The sequence below is a fragment of the Salmo trutta genome, chromosome 23, assembly GCF_901001165.1.
Source record: "Salmo trutta chromosome 23, fSalTru1.1, whole genome shotgun sequence".
NCBI lineage: Eukaryota > Metazoa > Chordata > Actinopteri > Salmoniformes > Salmonidae > Salmo > Salmo trutta.
The window spans coordinates 25188211-25210479 of NC_042979.1; the positions used below are offsets into that span (position 1 = coordinate 25188211).

Consider the following 22269-nt stretch of genomic DNA (forward strand, 5'->3'; position numbering starts at 1 on the left):
AACATTACCAACCCCTACACTCTGTATTTTCTGCTGGCTGCCCCACCACCACAAAAAGCACTGAGCTTGGCTGAAACACCTGCATTTTGTTGCTGCCTTACTAAAGAAAGCAAAAAAGAGACCATGTTTGTATGTGACTGTATAAACTCAATAATGATTTAATTTTTACATTGTTTGCAAACTGATATGTTTGCAAACTTATTAATGTAAAAATAATATGCTAAAAAATGTGGCTCTGCCCCACCTGCCCTGAATGACGGGTCTCCACTAAAACATATAATAATGACATTTTTATAAATGTAATTGGCTAATGTAGCCACTGATATGGGGGTGGAGAGATAAGCAGTGACGTCGCCATTCGAAGCTCTGCAGCGATGTGAGGTGTGCACATTCGGTCGAGCAGAGAAACGAGAGGAATACTGCGAGGGAGAAAGAGGGAGTCAAAGGGAGAGATTGAGAATACGGTCAAACACACAAGAGCATCATGGCACCCATAGGACTCAAGGCGGTGGTTGGTGAAAGTAAGAAAACCTTATTATATTTAGCCTGTTGACCATTTTATATAGATTGAACATCCATTGATACACATCGATGGGATGCACTGTGCGTTTTTCTCAGACAGAGTGGTGATGTGCATTAACCAAGGACCTATAGCATGAGCCAGGGAGCTATAGCATTAGCCAGGTACCTATAGATGTGCAATTTCTCTGCTACAGCGATGCTGACGCGCATTACAATTTCGACGGAATAGGCTATAATCTGAACGCGCTGCGGCCAATTATCAACTATGAAAAATCGAACTCTGCATAAGAAGGTGCTTTGGTTGAGAAAGACACAGATACGCCCATACTACGAATCTAAAATTAAAATACAAATTGTGCAGCAGTAGGGTGACATTACACAACGTCTAAAACCATATGCTATTCCAGGCCAGTGATTTTTTTTTATTTAGGCACAATGTTAACTGCATAGTAGAACGTTGTAGGCCGATAACAATTACATAATGTCATGTCATTGATGATTAGATGGATCGTAAATTAATATTCTCCACCCAGGAGTGCTGCGTCTAGAGCGTTTATGGGATTCCCGTGTTTCAGAAATGCCTCACCCCTATGATGGATCACCAGTGCAATACGCTGCGTAGAACATCATCCTTCAGCATGAACGGTTCAAACAAGAAAATGAAGGTTAAACTGCAGTATTAGAGTAATGGCGGAGGGTGAGCTGTCCTCTATATGGAGGACAGGAATGAAATAGACAGTAAAAACAGAAAAAAATCCGCATTCCGTATGATAACACACCTTTCCGAATACGGATATTACGGTGTTTTCATCCGCGTATAATAGGAGGCAATGCGCCTTGACTCATAGGCCTACTTGCCCACGATCTACAAGCATCATTTGCGCAGTATACGTATCAGTTGAAGCCTAATGAAACAGCATCGGTGTATGGTTTCAAAATAAGCATCAGTGGTTGTTTTCAGACAGTGCTATTGCCCAATCCCCTGGAGGTTGAAGTCCATGGATGTTGTAGGCCATGGCCATGTAGGGGCTTTTGTGACATCTCTCTAACTGTTCAAACGAAATATTCTGTACACTCATAGAAAAAAGGTTCTGGATAAAAACAAAAATGGTTATATTGCTTGCTTCATATAGCATATTGCACTTCTAAAGGTTCTATATGGAACCCTTGTGTAGGAACCCCCGGGGTTATTCTTGACTGAACCAAAATGGATTCATATTTGGTTCCATATAGAACTTTTACGGGTGCCATATACGAAGCAAGTTTAGGACACTTTTTTGTTAAATCCAGAACCCTTTTTTTAAGACAAATCAGATGGCAACATTTGTGGACTAGTGGTGCGCAGGTCAGCCGTTTGTTCACCCGCCCGCAATTGTTAACCCATCCGCAACCGTCCGACTATATGTTCTAAAGTGAAAATCTGAGAACCGCACACGACCCTAATCACTAATATATAAAATGCGCAGTAGGCTAGTCAGAGAAGGCGTAACGCTTTTTTGCCTGATTTAGATATGTTTCTGCTTATAATTTCCTACATTTTGGTAGGCTATTTGTTAGTCAACTTGTCTATAATTAGATACATGCAGGTTTTATTTAGTCATTCGACTAAATAAACCTCTGTTCACCAGAATAATGTAATAAATCGATAGAATGGATGCTTCAATCTAGTTGACATCGGTCAAGTTTTCACTGCTGCTTCTTTTACGAAGCAAGTACGTTTAGGGTCAGGGGAGAAAATACAATACCTAAAAACCTGGAAAGATTTTCTGTGCAAAATTGCCAAATGATATCAGTTTGATCGGTTGTAAAGAAATAGAACGCTTTGAAAACGACCCAACATGTTTCTGATACGATTTCAGTTCGGCTTGGATGCATATTTTATTGGTTGAAATACTATTATCAGCTTTTATGATACTACTAAAGATAGCACCAGACGGTAACCTATCTAACGCATTCGCATTCTCTCAAGATGCTGAAATAAATAAATAATATTTATCCACTGCTGTTCCCAAGTCAAAACTGTGCCTACGTTTGGTGTATCATTATACTGCAATAAATTATTAATTCTGCTGGAGTTAATATTAAGGCTATGTGAGAGATTATAGATCTACAGTCATTGTCCAAATGTAAATGTCCATTTAACCCATCTGAACAGTAGGCTACAGTTCCATTGACGTGTAATAGGCCTATTTGAAGTCCTTGTCTTATGACTGTCGTATTTGTATATCGCCTCACAATCATCACTCAAAATATAACAGGTGTTGTGCCGAAAATCTCCCTCCTGCCATCAGAGTCAAATACTTTCTATAGAACAAACTTCACGTCAGGATAGGCAACAGAAATTAATAATTAATGTATGTGTGCTATATTAAACATAGAGGAGGGAGTAAAATGTTGGCATCTTGCCGGGGGGCTGAAGGGGGTATTCGCTCAGGGTGCCATACAAGCTAGAAACGCCACATACACTTGAAACAAATAGCCAAACCGAAAACTGCAGACAAAAACAAGTGTGCGCATCTTAAACACAAACCAGATTTATTAGGGGTGAGGCATTGTCCTGAGTCTAAAGGCTCACCAAATATATGTTGTTTTAAGATTAAACATGTTCTTATCGGATAATGGCACCATCAACAGCAACGGATTTATATCCAGAGGTTATTATGGATGTGTAAGTATAGCCTACAAGCCTACTATAAGTAATGGTAGTGTAATTAGATATGCAAAGAATATTCAATAAACGAACCCAATAGCTTGATTCTCAAGAGATAGCCTATTGATCAGGTTAGCCTACCCAAATACCAACCTAGACAGAGAGGAAGACGTGACATAGTAAACGGAAATCAGGGCCATTCAAATGAGTATGATATGTTACGTTTGGTATGTTATGTATTAATTTGTGGATGTACATCATCCATTTCATATGATATGTTACAAATTACAATTCGTATGATATGTTACGAATTGCAATTTGTACATTATGTTACGAATTTGCAGTACCTATGATATGTTACAAATTCCAATTTGTTGTGGCTAACATGAGCTAGGTGGCTAGGTGGCTAACGCTAATGTTAGCTAGATGGTTAACGTTAGCTAGGCTAGGAGTTAGGTTTAGGGGTTAAGGTTAAGCTTAGGTTAAGGTTAGGAGTTAGGTCAGGGCAAGGGTTAGCTAACATGCTAAGTAGTTGCAAAGTAGATAAAAAGTAGTAGGTACTGTAGATTTGTATAACAAGAGAAATTGGCAAAAATCTTTAAAAAATAATCTTAACAGGACCATGGGCTGGCGGCCTTGTCACCTTTTTCATTGTTTTATTTTTATATAAAAACATCGTTTTTTTGTGTGTCAAATTCGATCAGCCCACACAACTAAAAAATGGTCCAGCCCATCTGACATTTCCCAGAATTGCCAGATGGTCAATCTGCCCCTGCCTAATCCCTGCCTACATGTGAATATCTACCTGAAATACTCCAGTTTCCCTGCATATTGTACACTTGGTACTGGCACTGACACTGTATATAGCTTCTTCTCTTATTTCTTACTTATTGTTCATTTGTGTGTTTTTTTCTTCTTATTAATTATAGTTTTTTATATTGAATACTGCACTGTTGTTGGGTAGGGCCTGAGAGTTAAGCATTTCACTGTACTGAATTTATAAATGAACTATTTGTGAAATAAAAGCCGGACACAGGGTTTCAATGTCAATTGAATTCCTCATTTGCAGAATTAAAGCCAAAGTAAACATTGTGTGATGACCCACCTCTCCATGTCGATAAAGGCAGGGAGGGATGCATCTAGAACCTGCGTGCTATTTAACTGGGTTGATGGTGAGGAGATTGGCTAGGATTGGTTTACAACGGGAATGTTCGCAGTAAGACGCGATACACCACGGGCCCTCTGCAGCACGCGCAGTAGCAGCCTCTGTTGAAGGGGGATGGGCAGCGTATAGCGTTTATCTCTCTCTCCCTCCGCCTTCACGACTGTGAGCATCAATTCCATGAAGCAGCCGACTACAAAATAGGGCTAGCGATAGGAATGAAAGGCCAAAGTCCATAGATGTGTAAATGAAAATTGACATTAATTTGTAGGCTGCCTACACCCCTAAACGAAATGAGAGGGATCACGTGATTCTAGTTGCATTACCTGCCCTTAAAAATAATTAATTTTAAAATAATTGAGAATGCTTAGTATCATAGCCTATATTTTTATCATTCAACCAAATAATTAATTTTTTCAGCAGCATTCTGCAACATAAAACCATCTCTTTGCTCTCTTTTTTATCACCACTATAGTGAATCAGTGGTATTGCAGGGGCTAGGGTACTGTCTGTGCGGAGTCTCATCTGTGCTTCATACAGTATGAAAATGTATGCACTCACTACTCTAAGTCGCTCTGTATAAGAGCATCTGCTAAATGACTAAAATGTAAAATGTAATACAGTGGACGTTTATGTTTTACTTTTATATGGATTAGACAAGAAGGATGTCACACATCTTGCTCTCAATTCTATCATGTCTTGATCTTTTACTTGTTGGAAATACTTAGCCTAAAACATGCATTTCAGTATTATCACAATGGCCCTGTCTTACATTCTAGCCTTTCTGTCAGACTGAGGTCCACAGGGTGTGATATGAGGCTTGTGTAGGTAGCTTGACAGTACAGGGGCTGTGAGAAGAGACTAGCCTGACAGTGCAGAGGAGGAAACCAGGAGTAGTGTGATCATGACTGTAAATCCAGTGTGACACATGCCAGATAGAGACACAGTAGCCAAACTGACCCAAGCGACTGCATCCTACCCAGTGACTCATAGTATTTCTCCCACTTCATTGTCCCTGCTGCTTGAGTGGGTGGTTTTAATAGTCTGCAGTGGACATCACTCAATTTGTTAATAAAATGCTAAGATCTTGCGGCTCCATCCTTCCAAATCTACAGCAGAACGTGAGAAGCCTGGGTTTTCTGAGGCTTGCTAAGATGTTAGTCAGAAGGACAGAGAGGTGACCATGCAGGGAGAGGAGAGGGATGGAAGGAGGGACGGAGGATGCTCACCACCATGTAGGACTTCAGGGTTGACCAGGCTCTGCAGTATAGGGAGAGAGGGAGTTACTGTACATCTCATTACCCCAGCCCAAGCACTCATCAGCTGCACAGCCCAGGCCAACACCAGGACACACACACACACACACACACACACACACACACACACACACACACACACACACACACACACACACACACACACACACACACACACACTTGCTGGGTTCATTGTGTGACGCGGTGCCCTCAGCCTGCCACTGTACACAGACAGACCCAACATTTAATATATTTTCTAATGACTTTCTAGACACAGACTAGCCCTCTTTATATGCTAGATTAGAATAGTCATGATTATGACCATTAATAATTACATCCCATTCTCCTTGATTAAGGAGCAGTGCTGCTGTGTCAGCACTGGCAGGGACTCTTCCTCCTTCCTCCCACTCAACTCTCCAGCAGACCACACTGACACACAGCAAAGACATACTTGTATTTAGATTTGAGATTCCTCTGCAGCGAAATGCACCATACTAATTAAATATATTATCATACTTAACATAGAAACATCAAAATGTACCAGAGACCATCAAGAGGCTTGCTGTAGCAGGGCCAAGTAGCATCGGCCAATACTGCCATTCCTGCGGAAGAAAGAGAGGAACGACATCACAGAATGCAGATTAGGCTGCCAGTGGGAGAGATGGATAATGACAGAAGGAAGAGGAGGAGAGCGAGTGATGGAGGAGAAGTGATGTAGAAAGTAGTATTATTGCTTTATGGGAAGGGATTTAATCTAGATGGTGATGTGCAGAGTCATTAAACCCTCATACCTCAGACCTCATGAGATTGCAGAGCTCCTTCACCTATCACAGCCCCCCTCCCCTCACTCAGACACCAGACACTTATGCATGTACACATTCCGCTCAGACTTCAGACAGAGAGAGAGAAACCTTTTAACTGATCTTGCCAGGACATAGCAGCCTGCGGCATTGCAATGCATCACTTGCTTCTCCATTGACATTTTTTACTGCCAGCCATTTTCAGCACTAGACTAGGCATTTTGTAAATTGCTTTAACGTTGCACTTGACTGCAGTCAGTAGATACAGCTTTCAAATAAGGAGGAAAATGAACTCAAACATAGAGGGAAATGTATCTGCAGGTGGATTTATCATGTATTTGTTTTGTACTAAAACCTCCCCCGGGCTAGATCGAATAGGCTTGCATGTTGCCCAACCCTGCTCTAGTCTCATTACACTGTTGTAGGAAAATGAAGAAACAGATGGAATATAACTCCGACACCAGGAGAGATTGTTGTGGCAGACAAATACTTTACCTCAACATACTAAGAATACAATATTTATGTGAGGGATTGTTCATGGTCTTCATCTTGTCTGTGTTTGTTAGAATCAGACGTCTATTATTTTTCCTCTCACAATACCTTGTCCCTTTCCCACTGGGTGTGGCTACAGCAGAGTCACACTCACATCCATCCATTTCCTGCTCTGAGAGAGTGGTCATGACCGGCAGCCAGCCTCTGACAACACAACCTTTGACCCAGTCTGGGATGGGGATGAGAGTAGTCGCTGCTTGCTTGTTATTCCTGTTCAGTTCTCCTGAGATGTCTCTCAGCTGATCTGGAATCTGTTTTGCGGTGACGCTGTGAGAGACAAGAGGTTGCGTAACGGCAGGCTGGCCTCACAGAGCTGACTGAGGTACTGTCGACTCATGGCTGCCTGTGATTGGCTAAGTCTGTGGAAGGGCGCTCTGAGACACTCTGCTCCTTCTGTTACTGAGGATCATACCATGGAGAGCAGTAGTCAATATCTACATCTGAGAATCCATTCTCCTCTGTTTTTTAATTTGTGTCGTATCCACACTATTACATACATGTTAGAACTGTGTTTAGTATTCTTAATGAAGTATAAACAGTGCATAATTAAACCAAATATGACTATTTTACCAAATGTGTCTATTCTCTTCTTGTCTTTTCAAGAGCCATCCGAAATGTCAGAGAGGACCAAATCAGTCAAGATCCTAATCTTTTTAACTGAGATAATTAAGAGTGAATGCAGCTCCTGCTGTGTGCCCTCCAGGACTAGAGTATGGTTCTGATGATGAGAGGGAGATGGGAGGGCTGTGTCCTGCTAAAATGGCCGCGCTTCTCTTTAAGAGCAGGGTTGTTACATTCCCTGGGGACTAATGCTGATATCCAGAGAAAATGGGTCAGGCAATCATAGGCGCCAACCCCCAAGGGAGAATAGGAAGGTAAAGGGGGAAAGTCTCAGTGTTGAGTAGCGAAAGCTGTGTGTTTGTTGGGGTCAATGTTGAGGATTCTACAGGAGTGGATGACATAATGCACAACCATGACAAAACCAATACACATCAATGACACAACATACAGCCAGCCAGCCTCTCAGTGAGACTCATTTTTCCTGTGTGGATAAAAGGCTTATCCTGTGCTAAGCACACTTATGACCTACAATAAAGGCAGATAAATAACATCCAATCCCTCAGTCTGTCTATGAATGATTATACTGCTTGAATTTACTATACTGCTTAGAAGCAATAGCATACTGTGTTTTACCACAATTATATCTATTTTGATGGGGGTTAATGTTTCATACCAAAACATATGGAAGTGGAAAAGATAGTGGTCTGATATTCTGTTAGTTTTGTTACGCTGTGTTGGTTATCTGTATGAAGAGTGTGTTGAGTGACTCCTGCTGGAGCCTACCATTATGGTATGGGTTGATGCTAATGCTAGCCTAGAAGTGTGGTATGGGTTGATGTTAATGTTATTGTTGATGCTAATGCTAGGCTGCTAAAGCGACAGCTGTTGAGTATGCTGTGAACACAGAGTACTGCCTTCCTGTGTGAGGTGAATGGTTGGAGAACATCTGTATGTGTCTAACCCATTCCAATTCTCTCTGCTCTACTTTGGAAGACAAAAGTCAGTATCAAGATTCAGGTGAGGGTTATGTATCCCCCTAATTTGAACAACTCTGAGATGTCAAATTGATTTCGTATTTACAGTGACACACGGATCAGGCTGAGGACAGCTGTGCCTGATTCACCTAGAAAGAGCTCTGGTTCCAACCCATCCCACAATGGACAATTGCTTATACTGGTCTGGTCACAGACACAGACTGACACAAACACTGAGAATTTTTTAAATATATTTTTGAATTGAACCTTTATCTAATTAACCAAGTCAGTTAAGAACAAAATCATATTTACAATGACAGCCTAGGAACAGTGGGTTAACTGCCTTGTTCAGGGGCAGAACCCTTGCATACTGTATTACTCTACCATTTATGTTTGGTAGAATATGACCAGGCCTATCTGAAGGAGACTCCTGCATGTGGCTGAATGAGACGGTGAGCCTCTCTACTCTGCTAGTTGACACAGCTGCTCCACTGTGTTTGTTCAGGTTCCTTCCCTCCTCTTAGTCTGCCTGCTATGGGACTGCATTGTTATGCCACACAGGGGTCAAGGAAGAGCCAGAACAATCCCAGAACAGCCTCCACTTCCACTTCCTCCTATGTCCTTTGTTCATCTTGATGTTTGTCTTTTGGCTATCCCTCAGTCTCTTTGTCATTTACATACACATACCTCAGCTCAGGAGAAGCGAGTCAGAGAGAGTATATATGTATATGCCCCATGCCCTTGAAAAAACAGCCATTTTGGTTCTAACTTTTATGTCTATGTGCAGTCATGTGGACTGGCAGTTTGTGTTTCTGTATGAGGGAAAGAGGGGGGGAAGATAGGAGGGCAAAGAGAACCACACAGGACAGAGGAAATGGGAAAGTGAGAAAAGGATATCCCTTGTGCTCCTACAGTTCTGTCATCCTGTTTGCTGACAGTTTCTTGTGACAGCCTAGAAAGAGCTGGAAATAGACAAGAGCTGAATCAAGGATTCACTCTGGATTCACTCTCTGCCATTCCCCACAAAGATTGCAAGATTATACTCTTTCCCTACCGAGGTCACATCATGATGACATCAGTGCATCTACGGGTGGAGTGCTGTATTATGTACAGACCTAAACCCCTGGCTTTGAGTGGTCTGTGCTTTAAGGGATAGTCCACCAAAATGACCTTGTCCTTTGACTGTGTACAGGGTATAAGGAAACCAATATGTCATGTAGTAAATTGGGTGAGCTATCCCTTTAGTTATCATGTGAATGTTGTCCTTACAAATTACTATCGGCAGCAATTACCCAACAAAAATCCCCCTCATTCTCTGAATAGCCCTGTTGTCCCCACGTTGCATATTCACACACACAGCCTGTTTAATCTGTGATAATCCATCTGTATCTCTTTGTATGCCCAGATGTTGGGCACTACTGCGCCAAAGGGCTTAGCGGTTTTTATATGGTGATACCGCAAAATGTTAGAGAGTGATCCTAAATGGATTTATCCCAATACTGCAGCCAGATGGCCAACAACAGCGATCAGGCTAATAATGGCTCTGCCACACACACATGGCCCTGCCTTGGCCTGATCCACAGATGACCAATGGGATGACTTTATTCATACTGCAGCAGAGAAGACCTAGAGCCAACCAAAAATAATTGATTTGTAAGTTCAGAGAATGAATTTTGCATCTAGCAAAAATGTGTCTTCTTTATTGGATAATACATTTGATTCTTTATTTACCTGTAATGGAGTCAAAATAGATTCAGTCCATTCTGGAATGGAATTGCATGAGAAGGCAATAGACGAGCTGTATTTCATCATGCATTTTGACTCATTGGTGGAGGCAGCCCTCCATTTCGCTAGCTACAGTGTAAGATAGAGTAGACATGATGCTTTCAGAGACCTTCCCTCCAGTGACAGCATTTAATACAGAGGCAGTGATCTGAGTAGCATTGTGGATATGCTAGTCTCTTGTGGCTTTTAGCTCCATGTCAAATTACTTCTTTATCTGATACTGTGGGTACCTTTGTGTACCACTAAAAGCATTTGGCACATAACATAAATATGAAAGAAAATGGTGTCCAATACAGTGTCTTTAGAAAGTATTCATACCCCTTGACTTATTCCATTTTTTTGTGTTACAGCCTGAATTCCAAATGGATAATTTAAAAAAATACATTCTCACCCATCTACACAGAATAACCCATAATGACAAAGTGAAAACATGTTTTTAGAAATGTGTGCAAATTTATTGGAAATGGAATACAGAAATATGTAATTTACATAAGTATTTCACACCCCTTTGGTATGGCACTATAAACTGAGTTTAGGTGCAACCAATTTCCTTTGATCATCCTTGACGTCACTACAACTTGATTGGAGTCCAGTTGTGGCCAATTCAAATGTTTGGATGTGATTTAGAAAGAAACACACCTGTCTATATAAGGTCCAGTTGACAGTGCATGTTAGAGGAGAAACTATACCATGAAATCCAAAAAACTGTCCTTAGATCTCTGAGATAGAATTGTTATGAGACATATATCTGGGGAAGAGAATAAAACTATTTCTAGAGTGTTGAAAGTTTCCAAGAGCACAATGGTCTCCATCATTGGGAAATTTAAGCTAGAATTGGCCATCCGACCAAACTGGGCAACCGGGCAAGAAGGACCTTGGTCAAGGAGGTGACCAAGAACCCAGTGACCACTCAGACAGAACTACAGAGTTCCTTGGCTGAGATGGGAGAACCTGCCAGAAGGACAACAGTCTCTACAGCACTTCACCAATCTGGGCTTTATGGGAGAGTGGCCAGACAGAAGCCACTCCTAAAGGAAAAGGCACATGTTAGCGCCTAGATTTTGCGAAAAGGCACGTGAAAAACTCAGAGCATAAGGCAAAAGATGCTCTGGTCTGATGAGACAAAAATGTAACTCCTAGGCCTGAACGCAAAGAGCTATGTCTGTAGAAAAATCGGGCACAGCTCATAACCTGCCTAACACTATCCTTACTGTGAAGCTTGGTGATGGCAGCATCATGCTATGGGGATGCTTTTCAGCAGCAGGGACTGGGAGAGTGGTAAGGATAGAGGGAACAATGAATTGAGCCAAATACAGGCAAATCCTTGATGATAACCTGCTTCAGAGTGCAATCGACCTTAGACTGGGGCAAAGATTTACATTCCAAAAGGACAATGACCCCAAGCATACAGCCACAGCATACAGCCAAAGCAATGCTATAATGATGTCAGAATAGGAATGTCAAAGTCCTTGAGTGGCCCAGCCAAAGCCCAGACTTGAATCCCATTGAACATCTGTGGAAAGACTTGAAGATTGCTGTTCACCGCCGCTCTCCATCTAACTTAACAGAGCTTGAGAAAATCTGCAAGGAAGAATGGAAGAAAATCCCAAATCCAGATGTGCAAAGCTGATACAGACATATCCAAGACAACTCAAAGCTGTAATCACTGCCAAAGGTGCTCCTACAAAGTATTGACTCAGGGTTGTGAATACTTATGTAAATAAGACATCTGTTTTTAATTTTCAAGAAATTTGCTAAAATTTCTAAAAACATATTTTCACTTTGTCATTAAGGGATATTGTGTGTAGGTGGTTGAGAAAAAAATTATCCATTTTGAATTCAGGCTGTAACGCAACAAATGTGGAATAAGTCAAGGGGTCTGAATACTTTCTGAAGGCACTATACATAACTATAGGTATGGACCTAGCACAACAGACAATGTAGGTGCTTACGTTTGTCCTATTTCACACATGTACAACTGTGTATTATACATGAATTTGAATTTAGCTTTTTGCAAATCCCATTCCCCCTGAGACACCCTTGGAGAGTGTGGTCACGGATCATCCATTATTGACGGCAACCCTGGAACATTTAGGGTTAAATGCCTTCCTCAAGGGCAAATTGACAGATTTTTTAACTAGTCGGCTCGGGGATTTGAACCAGAGACCTTTTGGGTTCTGGTCCAATGTTCTTAACTGCTAGACTACCTGCCGAATTGTACCCACAGTCATACCCAGAGTCACAGACACATGAACTCTAACAAATAGAGCGTATACCCTCAGTATGAGCCATATGTTCACAATGATGTGAGTATTTCATTACGGTCGGCAATGCATGCATGACTAAACACACACACTCACACACGAACACACAACCCATTCACTTAACATAGAACAGAACCCTTGCCAGCATGCTGATGTATTCTTAAAGTGGTCCGATGACCAGCAATTATACGTGACAGCTATGAGACAGGCTGTCAAGAGCATATAGTAGCAATGCGGTCCAATAGAACCATGTATAAGGTTCAGTGTGCTCTGTGGCTGATCTGGGAGTGGAGCTCACTGCAGGGATGTACTATTCACCTGGCCCTACTGACATTCAACATATTCTCACTCGTCACTTATCTCACAAGTGTGTGTGTGTGTGTGTGTGTATCTATTTGTGAGCATGGGGCTCTCTGGGCACACAGCCTGACTTAGGTGTGTTTGGCACAGCAGGATGCTGATAGATTCCTGACAGGGTTAGGGCTTGGGAGCAAGCAAAGGGCTGTGTTAGATGTCATGAAGTTGGTGCAGGGAAACGTGTATGTGTGTGTGTATACGTGTGTGAGTCCTCCATAGAGGGCTGACTCTTCTCACAGCCTTGTTCCCAGATGCGAGTGTGAGAGTGTTTTTGTCTCCTGTGCTCCACTGTCACTCATCACTATGGAAACAGTCTGCTTCCTGTCAAGGAAATTAAATCAGACAGAGAAAATGACTGAATATTATGAACCTGTACTGTACACTCAAATCTATATGCTAGGGGTTTTGACATTGAAAGTAACAGAAATAGAATTGTATCAATTGAAATTGGACAGATGCACACAGTGAAGAAGCATGTGAAGAAAAGAATGTTCTGACCTGTGCTTCTCCTCGTTCACAGAGATTATGAATGATGTCATCAAGAAGGTGAAGAAGAAGGGGGAATGGAAGGTGAGAGTTTATTTTTGCAGTCCACCTTGTGTTCCTTTCTTTTCTTACACTTAGCAACAAATGGGTGTGATCATTCTGTGGTCCCTGCAGTGTACTCTCAAACTGGTGTGATTAGAACGTCCAGTTTCGATTGACCCAACAGTCAGGGTTTGAGCTGGTCCCAGAGTTTTTTCATTGAAACATTTTGCACAAACACAGTCCTTACAAAGTTGTCCTGAATGTGACCAGTTTATTTTTGGATCCAATGTTCAGATATTCACAAAAGTACAGTGGGTCCTCATTTAAAAGTTGCGTCATACAGCTTGCGGGATGCTGCGCAATGTTATGGCATGTTGGAGTGCATGACGTATTTTATTTTCCTGTCAGACATTGCCGTTGATGCTAGTTTGACCACCAGAGGGGGTCTTTATGAAGCGTGTTGGTGCTTGCTTACTTTTACAAATAATCCTACAGAGGTCCATGCAGGCCAGATGTTTTGATTGCTAAACCCTATCTGAAAGGTTAATGAACCTAGTTTTGCCAAGCAACACAAAATGTTTTACAGATGGTCTGAGTGAAACGGTGCTGAAATAGTTGACCACACTCCGGCTATTGCTTCAAATCCTATAACAATTGGATGACTTTGGGTGTTTCAGTATGCAACAATTTCATTAGCCTACTTTATTCCAATATGTGTCCTTCAGTGATATTTATTCGTTATGGATCCATCCAGATGTGGTTAGAAAACAGTGCATGTGGTAGACTATGCAAAGAGTTGGGTGAAGTGAAATGCTGCGCAAACTTACTTACAGTACGGTGCTCTTTCACGCCATTCTCCGCATGACTCTTTGCCACCAGATGCTTCTTTCTAGTCGGTAACATTCCACAGGTAAGTGTAATAAAAAACAGCTCTGGTAAAACAAACCTTTTCGGGGGTTTTATTTGTCTGCTTAGTAGCCGAGGCTTTATGGCTTCGCCATCAACTTGTTAATTTAGCAGACATACTTGCGTATATTCAGTAAACCATATATTACGACTATAACATAAGTTTCTTACTAGAACTGTTAGTGTAAGTAACAGCTACAGAGGAAGAGTAATTCTTACACTATTGTTCTAAATTTAGTCACCCTCATTCTGTTCACTCAAATTCAATTGTAATACATTTTGTCACTCCTGTTCAACAACTCCAAGTCACTTTTGCATGCGTTTCAAAGGGATAACTTGAACTAACCCAAAGGAAAATGTGATTATTTATTAGCCTAGTGTATATAAGTATTTTAGGCATATCATGTGAATTAGGCCGCATGTAAAATCATTGTCAAAGTGCAAGAGATACTGTTGCATGACAAACAGGGGCTGTTAGATTACAATATAATTGTTCTGCCCATTTGGAACAGTGTAAACACTAAATAAATAAGTAAACAGAGAGTGTTCTAATGAAAAAAGTAAAGCCTTTAATACAGCATAGAAAAGTTCTAAAACAGACAGATTTGTGAAGTGGCTTTGACACTTTGCATTGCGTGAGGCTTGGTGATCACAGAATCAGTAGGATAAACAAACTCACATATGCAACAGAAGCAGGAACAGATGCATAGGGAGGGCTGAGTGACTCACTCATTTCTGGCTTTTGTTCATATTATAATGTAGGGTTAAAGACACATTCTTTCTGATTGTCTTTAGCATATGCAGTCTCCTCTTGCTACATCACATTTGAATTATGCGATTATATGTATATATATTTGCACAGGTTGATGCATTTTGTTAGGACAAATCAGGTCTGTGATATTTAAAAGGAAAGGAGTTCAAAAAGTAAAACTTGAGGACTTAAGCATCAAATACATTGCAAGTTTGCCCTTTTTGGCCATACGTTACAATAGGACTCAACTCTGACCGCATTATCTATCGGTAGTCTAAACTGTGGCACAAATTGGGGGATTTTTCACACCTATAGCTGAGCTATTAGACTATCCTTTGGTAAATTAATTGTGGTGTGAATATTTCAGTCCGAGAGCCTCTCCTTTCGCACTAGAGTAACATAACTCATGCAACAGTGAAAACAAACCACAGACAACTTAAAATCTACCTTCAAACACTATACGTTTATTTGGTAAACACACGGTTAAGGGGGGGGGGGGGGGGGGGGCGAGCTGGACCCAAGGAAAGAAATAAATATCCAAACACCCCTAAGCTAGACTAGCCTGCTTTAACAGCTAGCTAACTAACCAAAAATACAGTGGGTGGTCCGCCCAGTTGTAACTAGGGTATTTAGACAAAGTTTACCTACGGGTAGTGTATGCCCATGGGCGACTTGTCTTGGTACCCCCTTTTCCCACCAACAAACAGTCATGAAGCGCAACAATACATACTCACATAATTCCTGACAAATGTGACATGTAGCAACAAAAAACAAAAAAGAGCTCAATCCAAAGAGGGAGAGAGATTGAGACACAGAGAGATCAAGCTCCAGAGAAAACAACTGGCTGGGTTTTTAAACCAAGGGAAAGGGGATGTGATTGGGTAAGGGAAAAATAGCAGGTGTCTTCTGATTGCCGACTGATTGGCGACACCAGTGAATAGGGGAGAAGGAAAGAAAATACACACACAGGATACACACACAGGATACCTGTATCCGTAACAGTAATGAATCGGCTCTCGGAGCTGTTAAGAGGCGGCTTCTATCTTCAATATAATCATTAATTCAGAAGGTTTGACCCATAGGACTTAGGCCTGCAGTAGATTAAATTAGATTACCAGGTTCATTTTTCATTAGGTTATAATGATCCATGCCTTCTGGGAATGTTATAAAGTCCAAAAGTTGGTGGTGGCGTTAGAAAGTTGGCTGTCAGATGTATTACAATGGAAATACATTTTTTTTATCCATCTGTCTGCATATTTCAAGACATGACATGTAAGGGTGCAATGAGATACCCTATGGGTTGGACAATACTTTTGTAGTCAATCAACTTGAAAAAACGTATACTTAAAAACTGAAAATCAACCAATGTCAGCCTTTTAAATGCTTTATTATCCAAGTGTTGAAAATGCATGGGCGACAGAGAGAAACAAAATGGTGCATTTTGAGGCCTTGTACCCAGTTGGTAGAACATGGTGCTTGCAATGCCAGGGTTCTGGGTTTGAATCCCATGGGGGACCAGTATGAAGATGTATCCCAGAATGGGGTGTTACACACTGATCTGTAGTCACAGCCTTTTTTTCACAAATATGCGGGTCACATTTGACCATTTCATAAACCATGTCACGGGCTGTATTAAACTACTCGGGCTGCAAACTTGTTTGGTAACCAACAACCTGGTAACTTGATGAGTATGGTTTAAGATGGCACTGGAAGACAGGAAAGGGGCTCCTGGATAGCTACTTCAGGACATGTCTTTCAGAAGTAGTCACATTGGCCTAATGTAGGAATGAATTTAGATCAATGTCTTTTTCTGGTGCTCCTGAATACTGTTTGGTCAGGTGCTTCTAACTTTTAAACGTTGGGTGCACCGGTGCTCCCAATGTTAAAAGTCAACATGGTTAGAGAGCCCTAACTGTGTTTTCTGAAACCTCTGACTAATTATTTTGTGTATCTCATTCTCCCTGGTTTCTCATTGGTTTCTCTTCCTGGTCTCAGGCGCTGATTGTGGACCAGCTGAGCATGAGGATGCTGTCCTCCTGCTGCAAGATGACAGACATCATGTCAGATGGCATCACCAGTAAGTACTCTGCTCTGTTTTTGAACCTCTTCAGCCTTCATTGTTATACTGCACTGCAGCAAAGATACTGTATATAATGACGAAATGGTCTTGTCTCCGCCTTAATGGGACTTGTTGTTCCAAAGGCCGGAAGACAGGCAGTCTGCTTATCGGTCTACTTATTGTGGACAGATTATGATGAGATTGAACCCTCTTGCTTCTCCTCTTCATCTCTGACTGTAGCTACCATTTGGTAAACATGACTCAGCCATCAGCAAACATGATATAACCACATCTCTCCCTTCTGTTTCGGTTTTCTCTCTCTCTCTCTCTCTCTCTCTCTCTAGTTGTGGAGGACATAAACAAGCGGCGAGAGCCTCTTCCCACCCTAGAGGCCATTTACCTGATTACCCCCACGGACAAGGTACACACACACACACACACACACACACACACACACACACACACACACACACACACACACACACACACACACACACACACACACACACACACACACAGACATCTCACTATCTTGTATCCTTCATTTTCCAGTCTGTGCAGACCCTGATTGGAGATTTCAAAGACCCCCATTCAGCCAAATACAAAGCAGCCCATGTCTTCTTCACTGACTGTGAGTAGATACCTGAGGAGCCTCTCCACTACACCTTGAGTGCTCTGCAGATTCACTACACAGGTCATTGAATGCAACCACAGACATTCATTGAATGCAACCACAGCCATTCATTGAATACTCTCACAGCCATTCATTCTTAGTGGAGAGGGCTGTGATGTTGGTAAAAGGGTTTCATGGAAGGAATAATGTGTAACCAAAGAGAACACTTTTTTTCACTGTTCAATTTATTACAAAACTGGAGTTGATCTAGACATCCAAAGTAGAAAATGGCTCTGAATTTCACCAACATAATCCTATGAAACAAGAGTTTTCAATATACAGGCCCATGTTTTAATACAATGTAGTATATGCCATTAGCAGAGGCTTTTATCCAAAGCCTCTAACAGCAGTGTGTGCATACATTTTCATATGGGTGGCCCCAGCAGGAATCAAACTCACAATCCTGATGTTGCAAGTGCCATGCTCTACCAAATGAGCCACACAGAACCAGCACTAAAACTCACATCAACCTCTCCCTGTTTCAGCCTGCCCGGACCCACTGTTCAACGAGTTAGTAAAGAGCCGTGCTTCCAAATCCATCAAGACCCTGACTGAGATCAACATCGCCTTCCTGCCCTACGAATCACAGGTACCAAACAGAGGGAGGGAGAGAAACAGAGGGAGGGACAGAAACAGAGGGAGGGAGAGAAACAGAGGGAGGGAGAGAAACAGAGGGAGGGACAGAAACAGAGGGAGGGACAGAAACAGGGAGAGAGAGAGATATGGAGGAAGATGAATCAATCCAGAAAGAGCTAAGCAGAGAAAATCTAATAAAATTGTATTTGTCACATGCTTCGTAAACAACAGGTGTAGACTAACAGTGAAATGTTCCCAACAATGCAGAATTAAATAGTAGAAAAAATACAACCGCAAGATACAGAGATCCTAGAATAGCCAGAGAGATCGATGGAGATGGAGAAAGGTAGGAGGGAGAGAGGATCAGAAAGAGATGGAGACAGATAGAAATAGGTATGGAGGGATATCAGTAAAGAGAATCAGATATATATATATATATATATATATATATATATATATATAAATAGTAGTGATGAGGGGAAGAAAATCATACAGTTACATATCGGGATATTATTTTTCATTATATGTCGTATCGTTTGTACAATATCACAATGTTATTTTTGTGCTACTTGACTGTACCTGCACCAAAACCCCAGTATCTTCTATTTAAATAGAGAGACAATTTGTTTTCAGCACTTTTATTTCCATGACTGATTAAAAACTCATCTTCTCATGACTCTCTCTTGTCCCTTTGCAGCAGACATATGGTGAACAATATGTTTGGAACATCAAATCGCAATAAAATCACAGTATCGAATCGCAATTCATATAGAATAGTGAGAATGGTAATACATATCGTATCGGCACCTAAGTATTATGATAATATTGTATTGTGAGGTCCCTGGAAATACCCAGCCCTAAATAGATGGATAGATAGCAAGGAAAGGACATAGGGATACGAAGAAAAAGGGAGTGAGGCAGAATGAAAACAAAAAAGAGAGGGAGAAAGAGAGAAGATAGAAAGACATATCTAACCACATAGGTACCTATATCACCAGGGCCATGGCAGCTTTAACACCACAGTAGGCTGACGGAGTCTTTAACACCACAGTAGGCTGACGGAGTCTTTAACACCACAGTAGGCTGACGGAGTCTTTAACACCACAGTAGGCTGACGGAGTCTTTAACACCACAGTAGGCTGACGGAGTCTTTAACACCACAGTAGGCTGACGGAGTCTTTAACATCACAGTAGGCTGACGGAGTCTTTAACACCACAGTAGGCTGACGGAGTCTTTAACACCACAGTAGGCTGACGGAGTCTTTAACACCACAGTAGGCTGACGGAGTCTTTAACACCACAGTAGGCTGACGGAGTCTTTAACACCACAGTAGGCTGACGGAGTCTTTAACACCACAGTAGGCTGACGGAGTCTTTAACACCACAGTAGGCTGACGGAGTCTGCGCGCCAAATGGTACACACTATTTCCTTTATAGTGCACTACTTTTGACCAGGGCACACTCTATCAGGAATAGGGTGCTATTTGGGACGTAGACTGACTGTGTGAGTCACCAGTGAGCTAAGGGTTGTTTACTGATAGACTGTTTACTGATAGACTGTTTACTGATAGACTGTTTACTGATAGACTGTTTACTGATAGACTGCTCCAGAACTACTCACAGCTCTCTGGCTGGCTGACGATGCTTTGCTCATCCTGTCTTGGATTATTATTTCAGAGCCATAGGTTTTTGCTCCTGGCGAAATGCTGCCTCGTAAGCCTGTTTAAGGACCCCGCCTCATTGGCTCCCTCAGCCTCCACACACCATACAGCAGCCAATAGGAGTGGGGCAAGGAGAGGGACCCATATGTACAGCAGAAGGGTGGTCATGTGACCTTGGGCAGATGGGGCCGCAGGGGGGGGTGGTTGTGTTCTATAGGAAGGGGAGAGGAGAGGAGAAGGAGGGGAAAGAGAAAAGTGGAGTGGAGGACGGGAGGGGAGAGAAGAGGAATGGTGAAGGAGAGGAGAGGGAAAGGACAGAAGAGAGGAGATGCAATGAGAGAGACAGACAGTGAATGTGATGAAGGATGGGGGAGGAGAGGAGAAGAGAGGACTGCAGCAGAGACAAAGGCAGGAAGGAAAGGCCACAGTCTAGGCACTGTGACTGAATATCAGCTCACACACATACAGAAGCTAGGAGGCCTGATTCTGCCCTCAGAAAGACCCAGAGCAGGCCAGTAGTACAAAACAGGAAACCTAGATAGAAAATACTCTGTTGTTGCTATCAAATGATTACACCATCACAATCCTTAGAACATAATATACGGTGTAACTATGGATCTACATGGTATAGAACTAAGGCTTGTAGAAAAATTATAACACCCACACACACATACATTTGACCTCTGCACATTTATTGAGGTCGACGTTTCGGTATGATACTGTACACCTTTCAAGACAATGTTATTTTTCTACAATGTAGATTTTTTTGGCAGTAACTCCCAGTACCACAACTGTGGTAAGCTTGGTAGTGTGGATGATAACTCTCTTCTATAAAACTGAGCTTATCAACAATGAGGTTGGCTAGAGAATGATGCTCTTTTCCCTGTCAATGTCTGCTCTGCTTACATAAAGCACTATAGAAATAACATTTAATTGATCAAATTTGATTGTGTGTGTGTGTGTGTGCGCGCAGGTGTACTCTTTGGACAACCCGGATGCCTTCCAGAGTTTCTACAGCCCCCATAAGACCCAGCTGAAGAACCCAGTGATGGAGAGGCTGGCAGACCAGCTGGCCACCCTGTGTGCCACTCTGAAGGAGTACCCCGCTGTTAGATACCGAGGGTGAGCCACAGGGGGGCGCCACTGAGACTATAGGGACAAAAACATGTCTGTGTCCCAAATGTCACCCTATTCCTATATAGTGTACTTCTGGGCACTGGTCAAAAGTAGTACACTATGTAAATAATAGGGTGCCACCCTTTCATTTAACTAGGCAAGTCAGTTAAGAACAAATTCTTATTTTACATTGACGGCCTAGGAACAGTGGGTTAACTGCCTTGTGCAGGGGCAGAAGGACATATTTTTAACTTACCAGCTCAGGGATTAGATCTAGCAACCTTTCAGTTACTGGCCCAATGCTCTAACCACTAGGCTACCTGCCTCTAACCACTAGGCTACCTGCCTCTAACCACTAGGCTACCTGCCTCTAAACACTAGGCTTCCTGCCTCTAACCACTAGGCTACCTGCCTCTAACCACTAGGCTACCTGCCTCTAACCACTAGGCTACCTGCCTCTAACCACTAGGCTTCCTGCCTCTAACCACTAGGCTACCTGCCTCTAACCACTAGGCTTCCTGCCTTCCAACCTCTCATTGACAGGATGGAGGCAACCTCTCGTTGACAGGAGGGAGGCAACCTCTCGTTGACAGGAGGGAGGCAACCTCTCGTTGACAGGAGGGAGGTTGCCTCTCGTTGACAGGAGGGAGGTTGCCTCTCGTTGACAGGAGGGAGGTAGCCTCTCGTTGACAGGAGGGAGGCAACCTCTCGTTGACAGGAGGGAGGCAGCCTCTCGTTGACAGGAGGGAGGCTGCCTCTCGTTGACAGGAGGGAGTCAGCCTCTCGTTGACAGGAGGGAGGCAACCTCTCGTTGACAGGAGGGAGGCAACCTCTCGTTGACAGGAGGGAGGCAGCCTCTCGTTGACAGGAGGGAGGCAACCTCTCGTTGACAGGAGGGAGGCAACCTCTCGTTGACAGGAGGGAGGCAACCTCTCGTTGACAGGAGGGAGGCAGCCTCTCGTTGACAGGAGGGAGGCAGCCTCTCGTTGACAGGAGGGAGGCAACCTCTCGTTGACAGGAGGGAGGCAACCTCTCGTTGACAGGAGGGAGGCAACCTCTCGTTGACAGGAGGGAGGCAGCCTCTCGTTGACAGGAGGGAGGCAGCCTCTCGTTGAC

The 22269-nt window shown here is 42.6% G+C and overlaps 1 protein-coding gene across 2 annotated transcripts in view; it reads left to right on the top strand.

The window, feature by feature from the left end:
• The first annotated feature begins 359 nt into the window (after positions 1 to 359).
• The window catches only part of LOC115159664 (syntaxin-binding protein 1), a 38156-nt gene continuing 16246 nt past the window's right edge, over positions 360 to 22269 (top strand). The window contains exons 1-7 of one of the 2 annotated variants that reach the window (XM_029709606.1): positions 360 to 521; positions 13404 to 13453; positions 17064 to 17145; positions 17472 to 17548; positions 17680 to 17758; positions 18286 to 18389; positions 21011 to 21159. In XM_029709606.1, the coding sequence (XP_029565466.1) occupies positions 485 to 521; positions 13404 to 13453; positions 17064 to 17145; positions 17472 to 17548; positions 17680 to 17758; positions 18286 to 18389; positions 21011 to 21159 (578 nt within the window). In that variant the 5' untranslated portion in view covers positions 360 to 484. The remainder of the gene's footprint in view (positions 522 to 13403; positions 13454 to 17063; positions 17146 to 17471; positions 17549 to 17679; positions 17759 to 18285; positions 18390 to 21010; positions 21160 to 22269) is intronic. The other variant, XM_029709607.1, reaches the window with a different exon arrangement.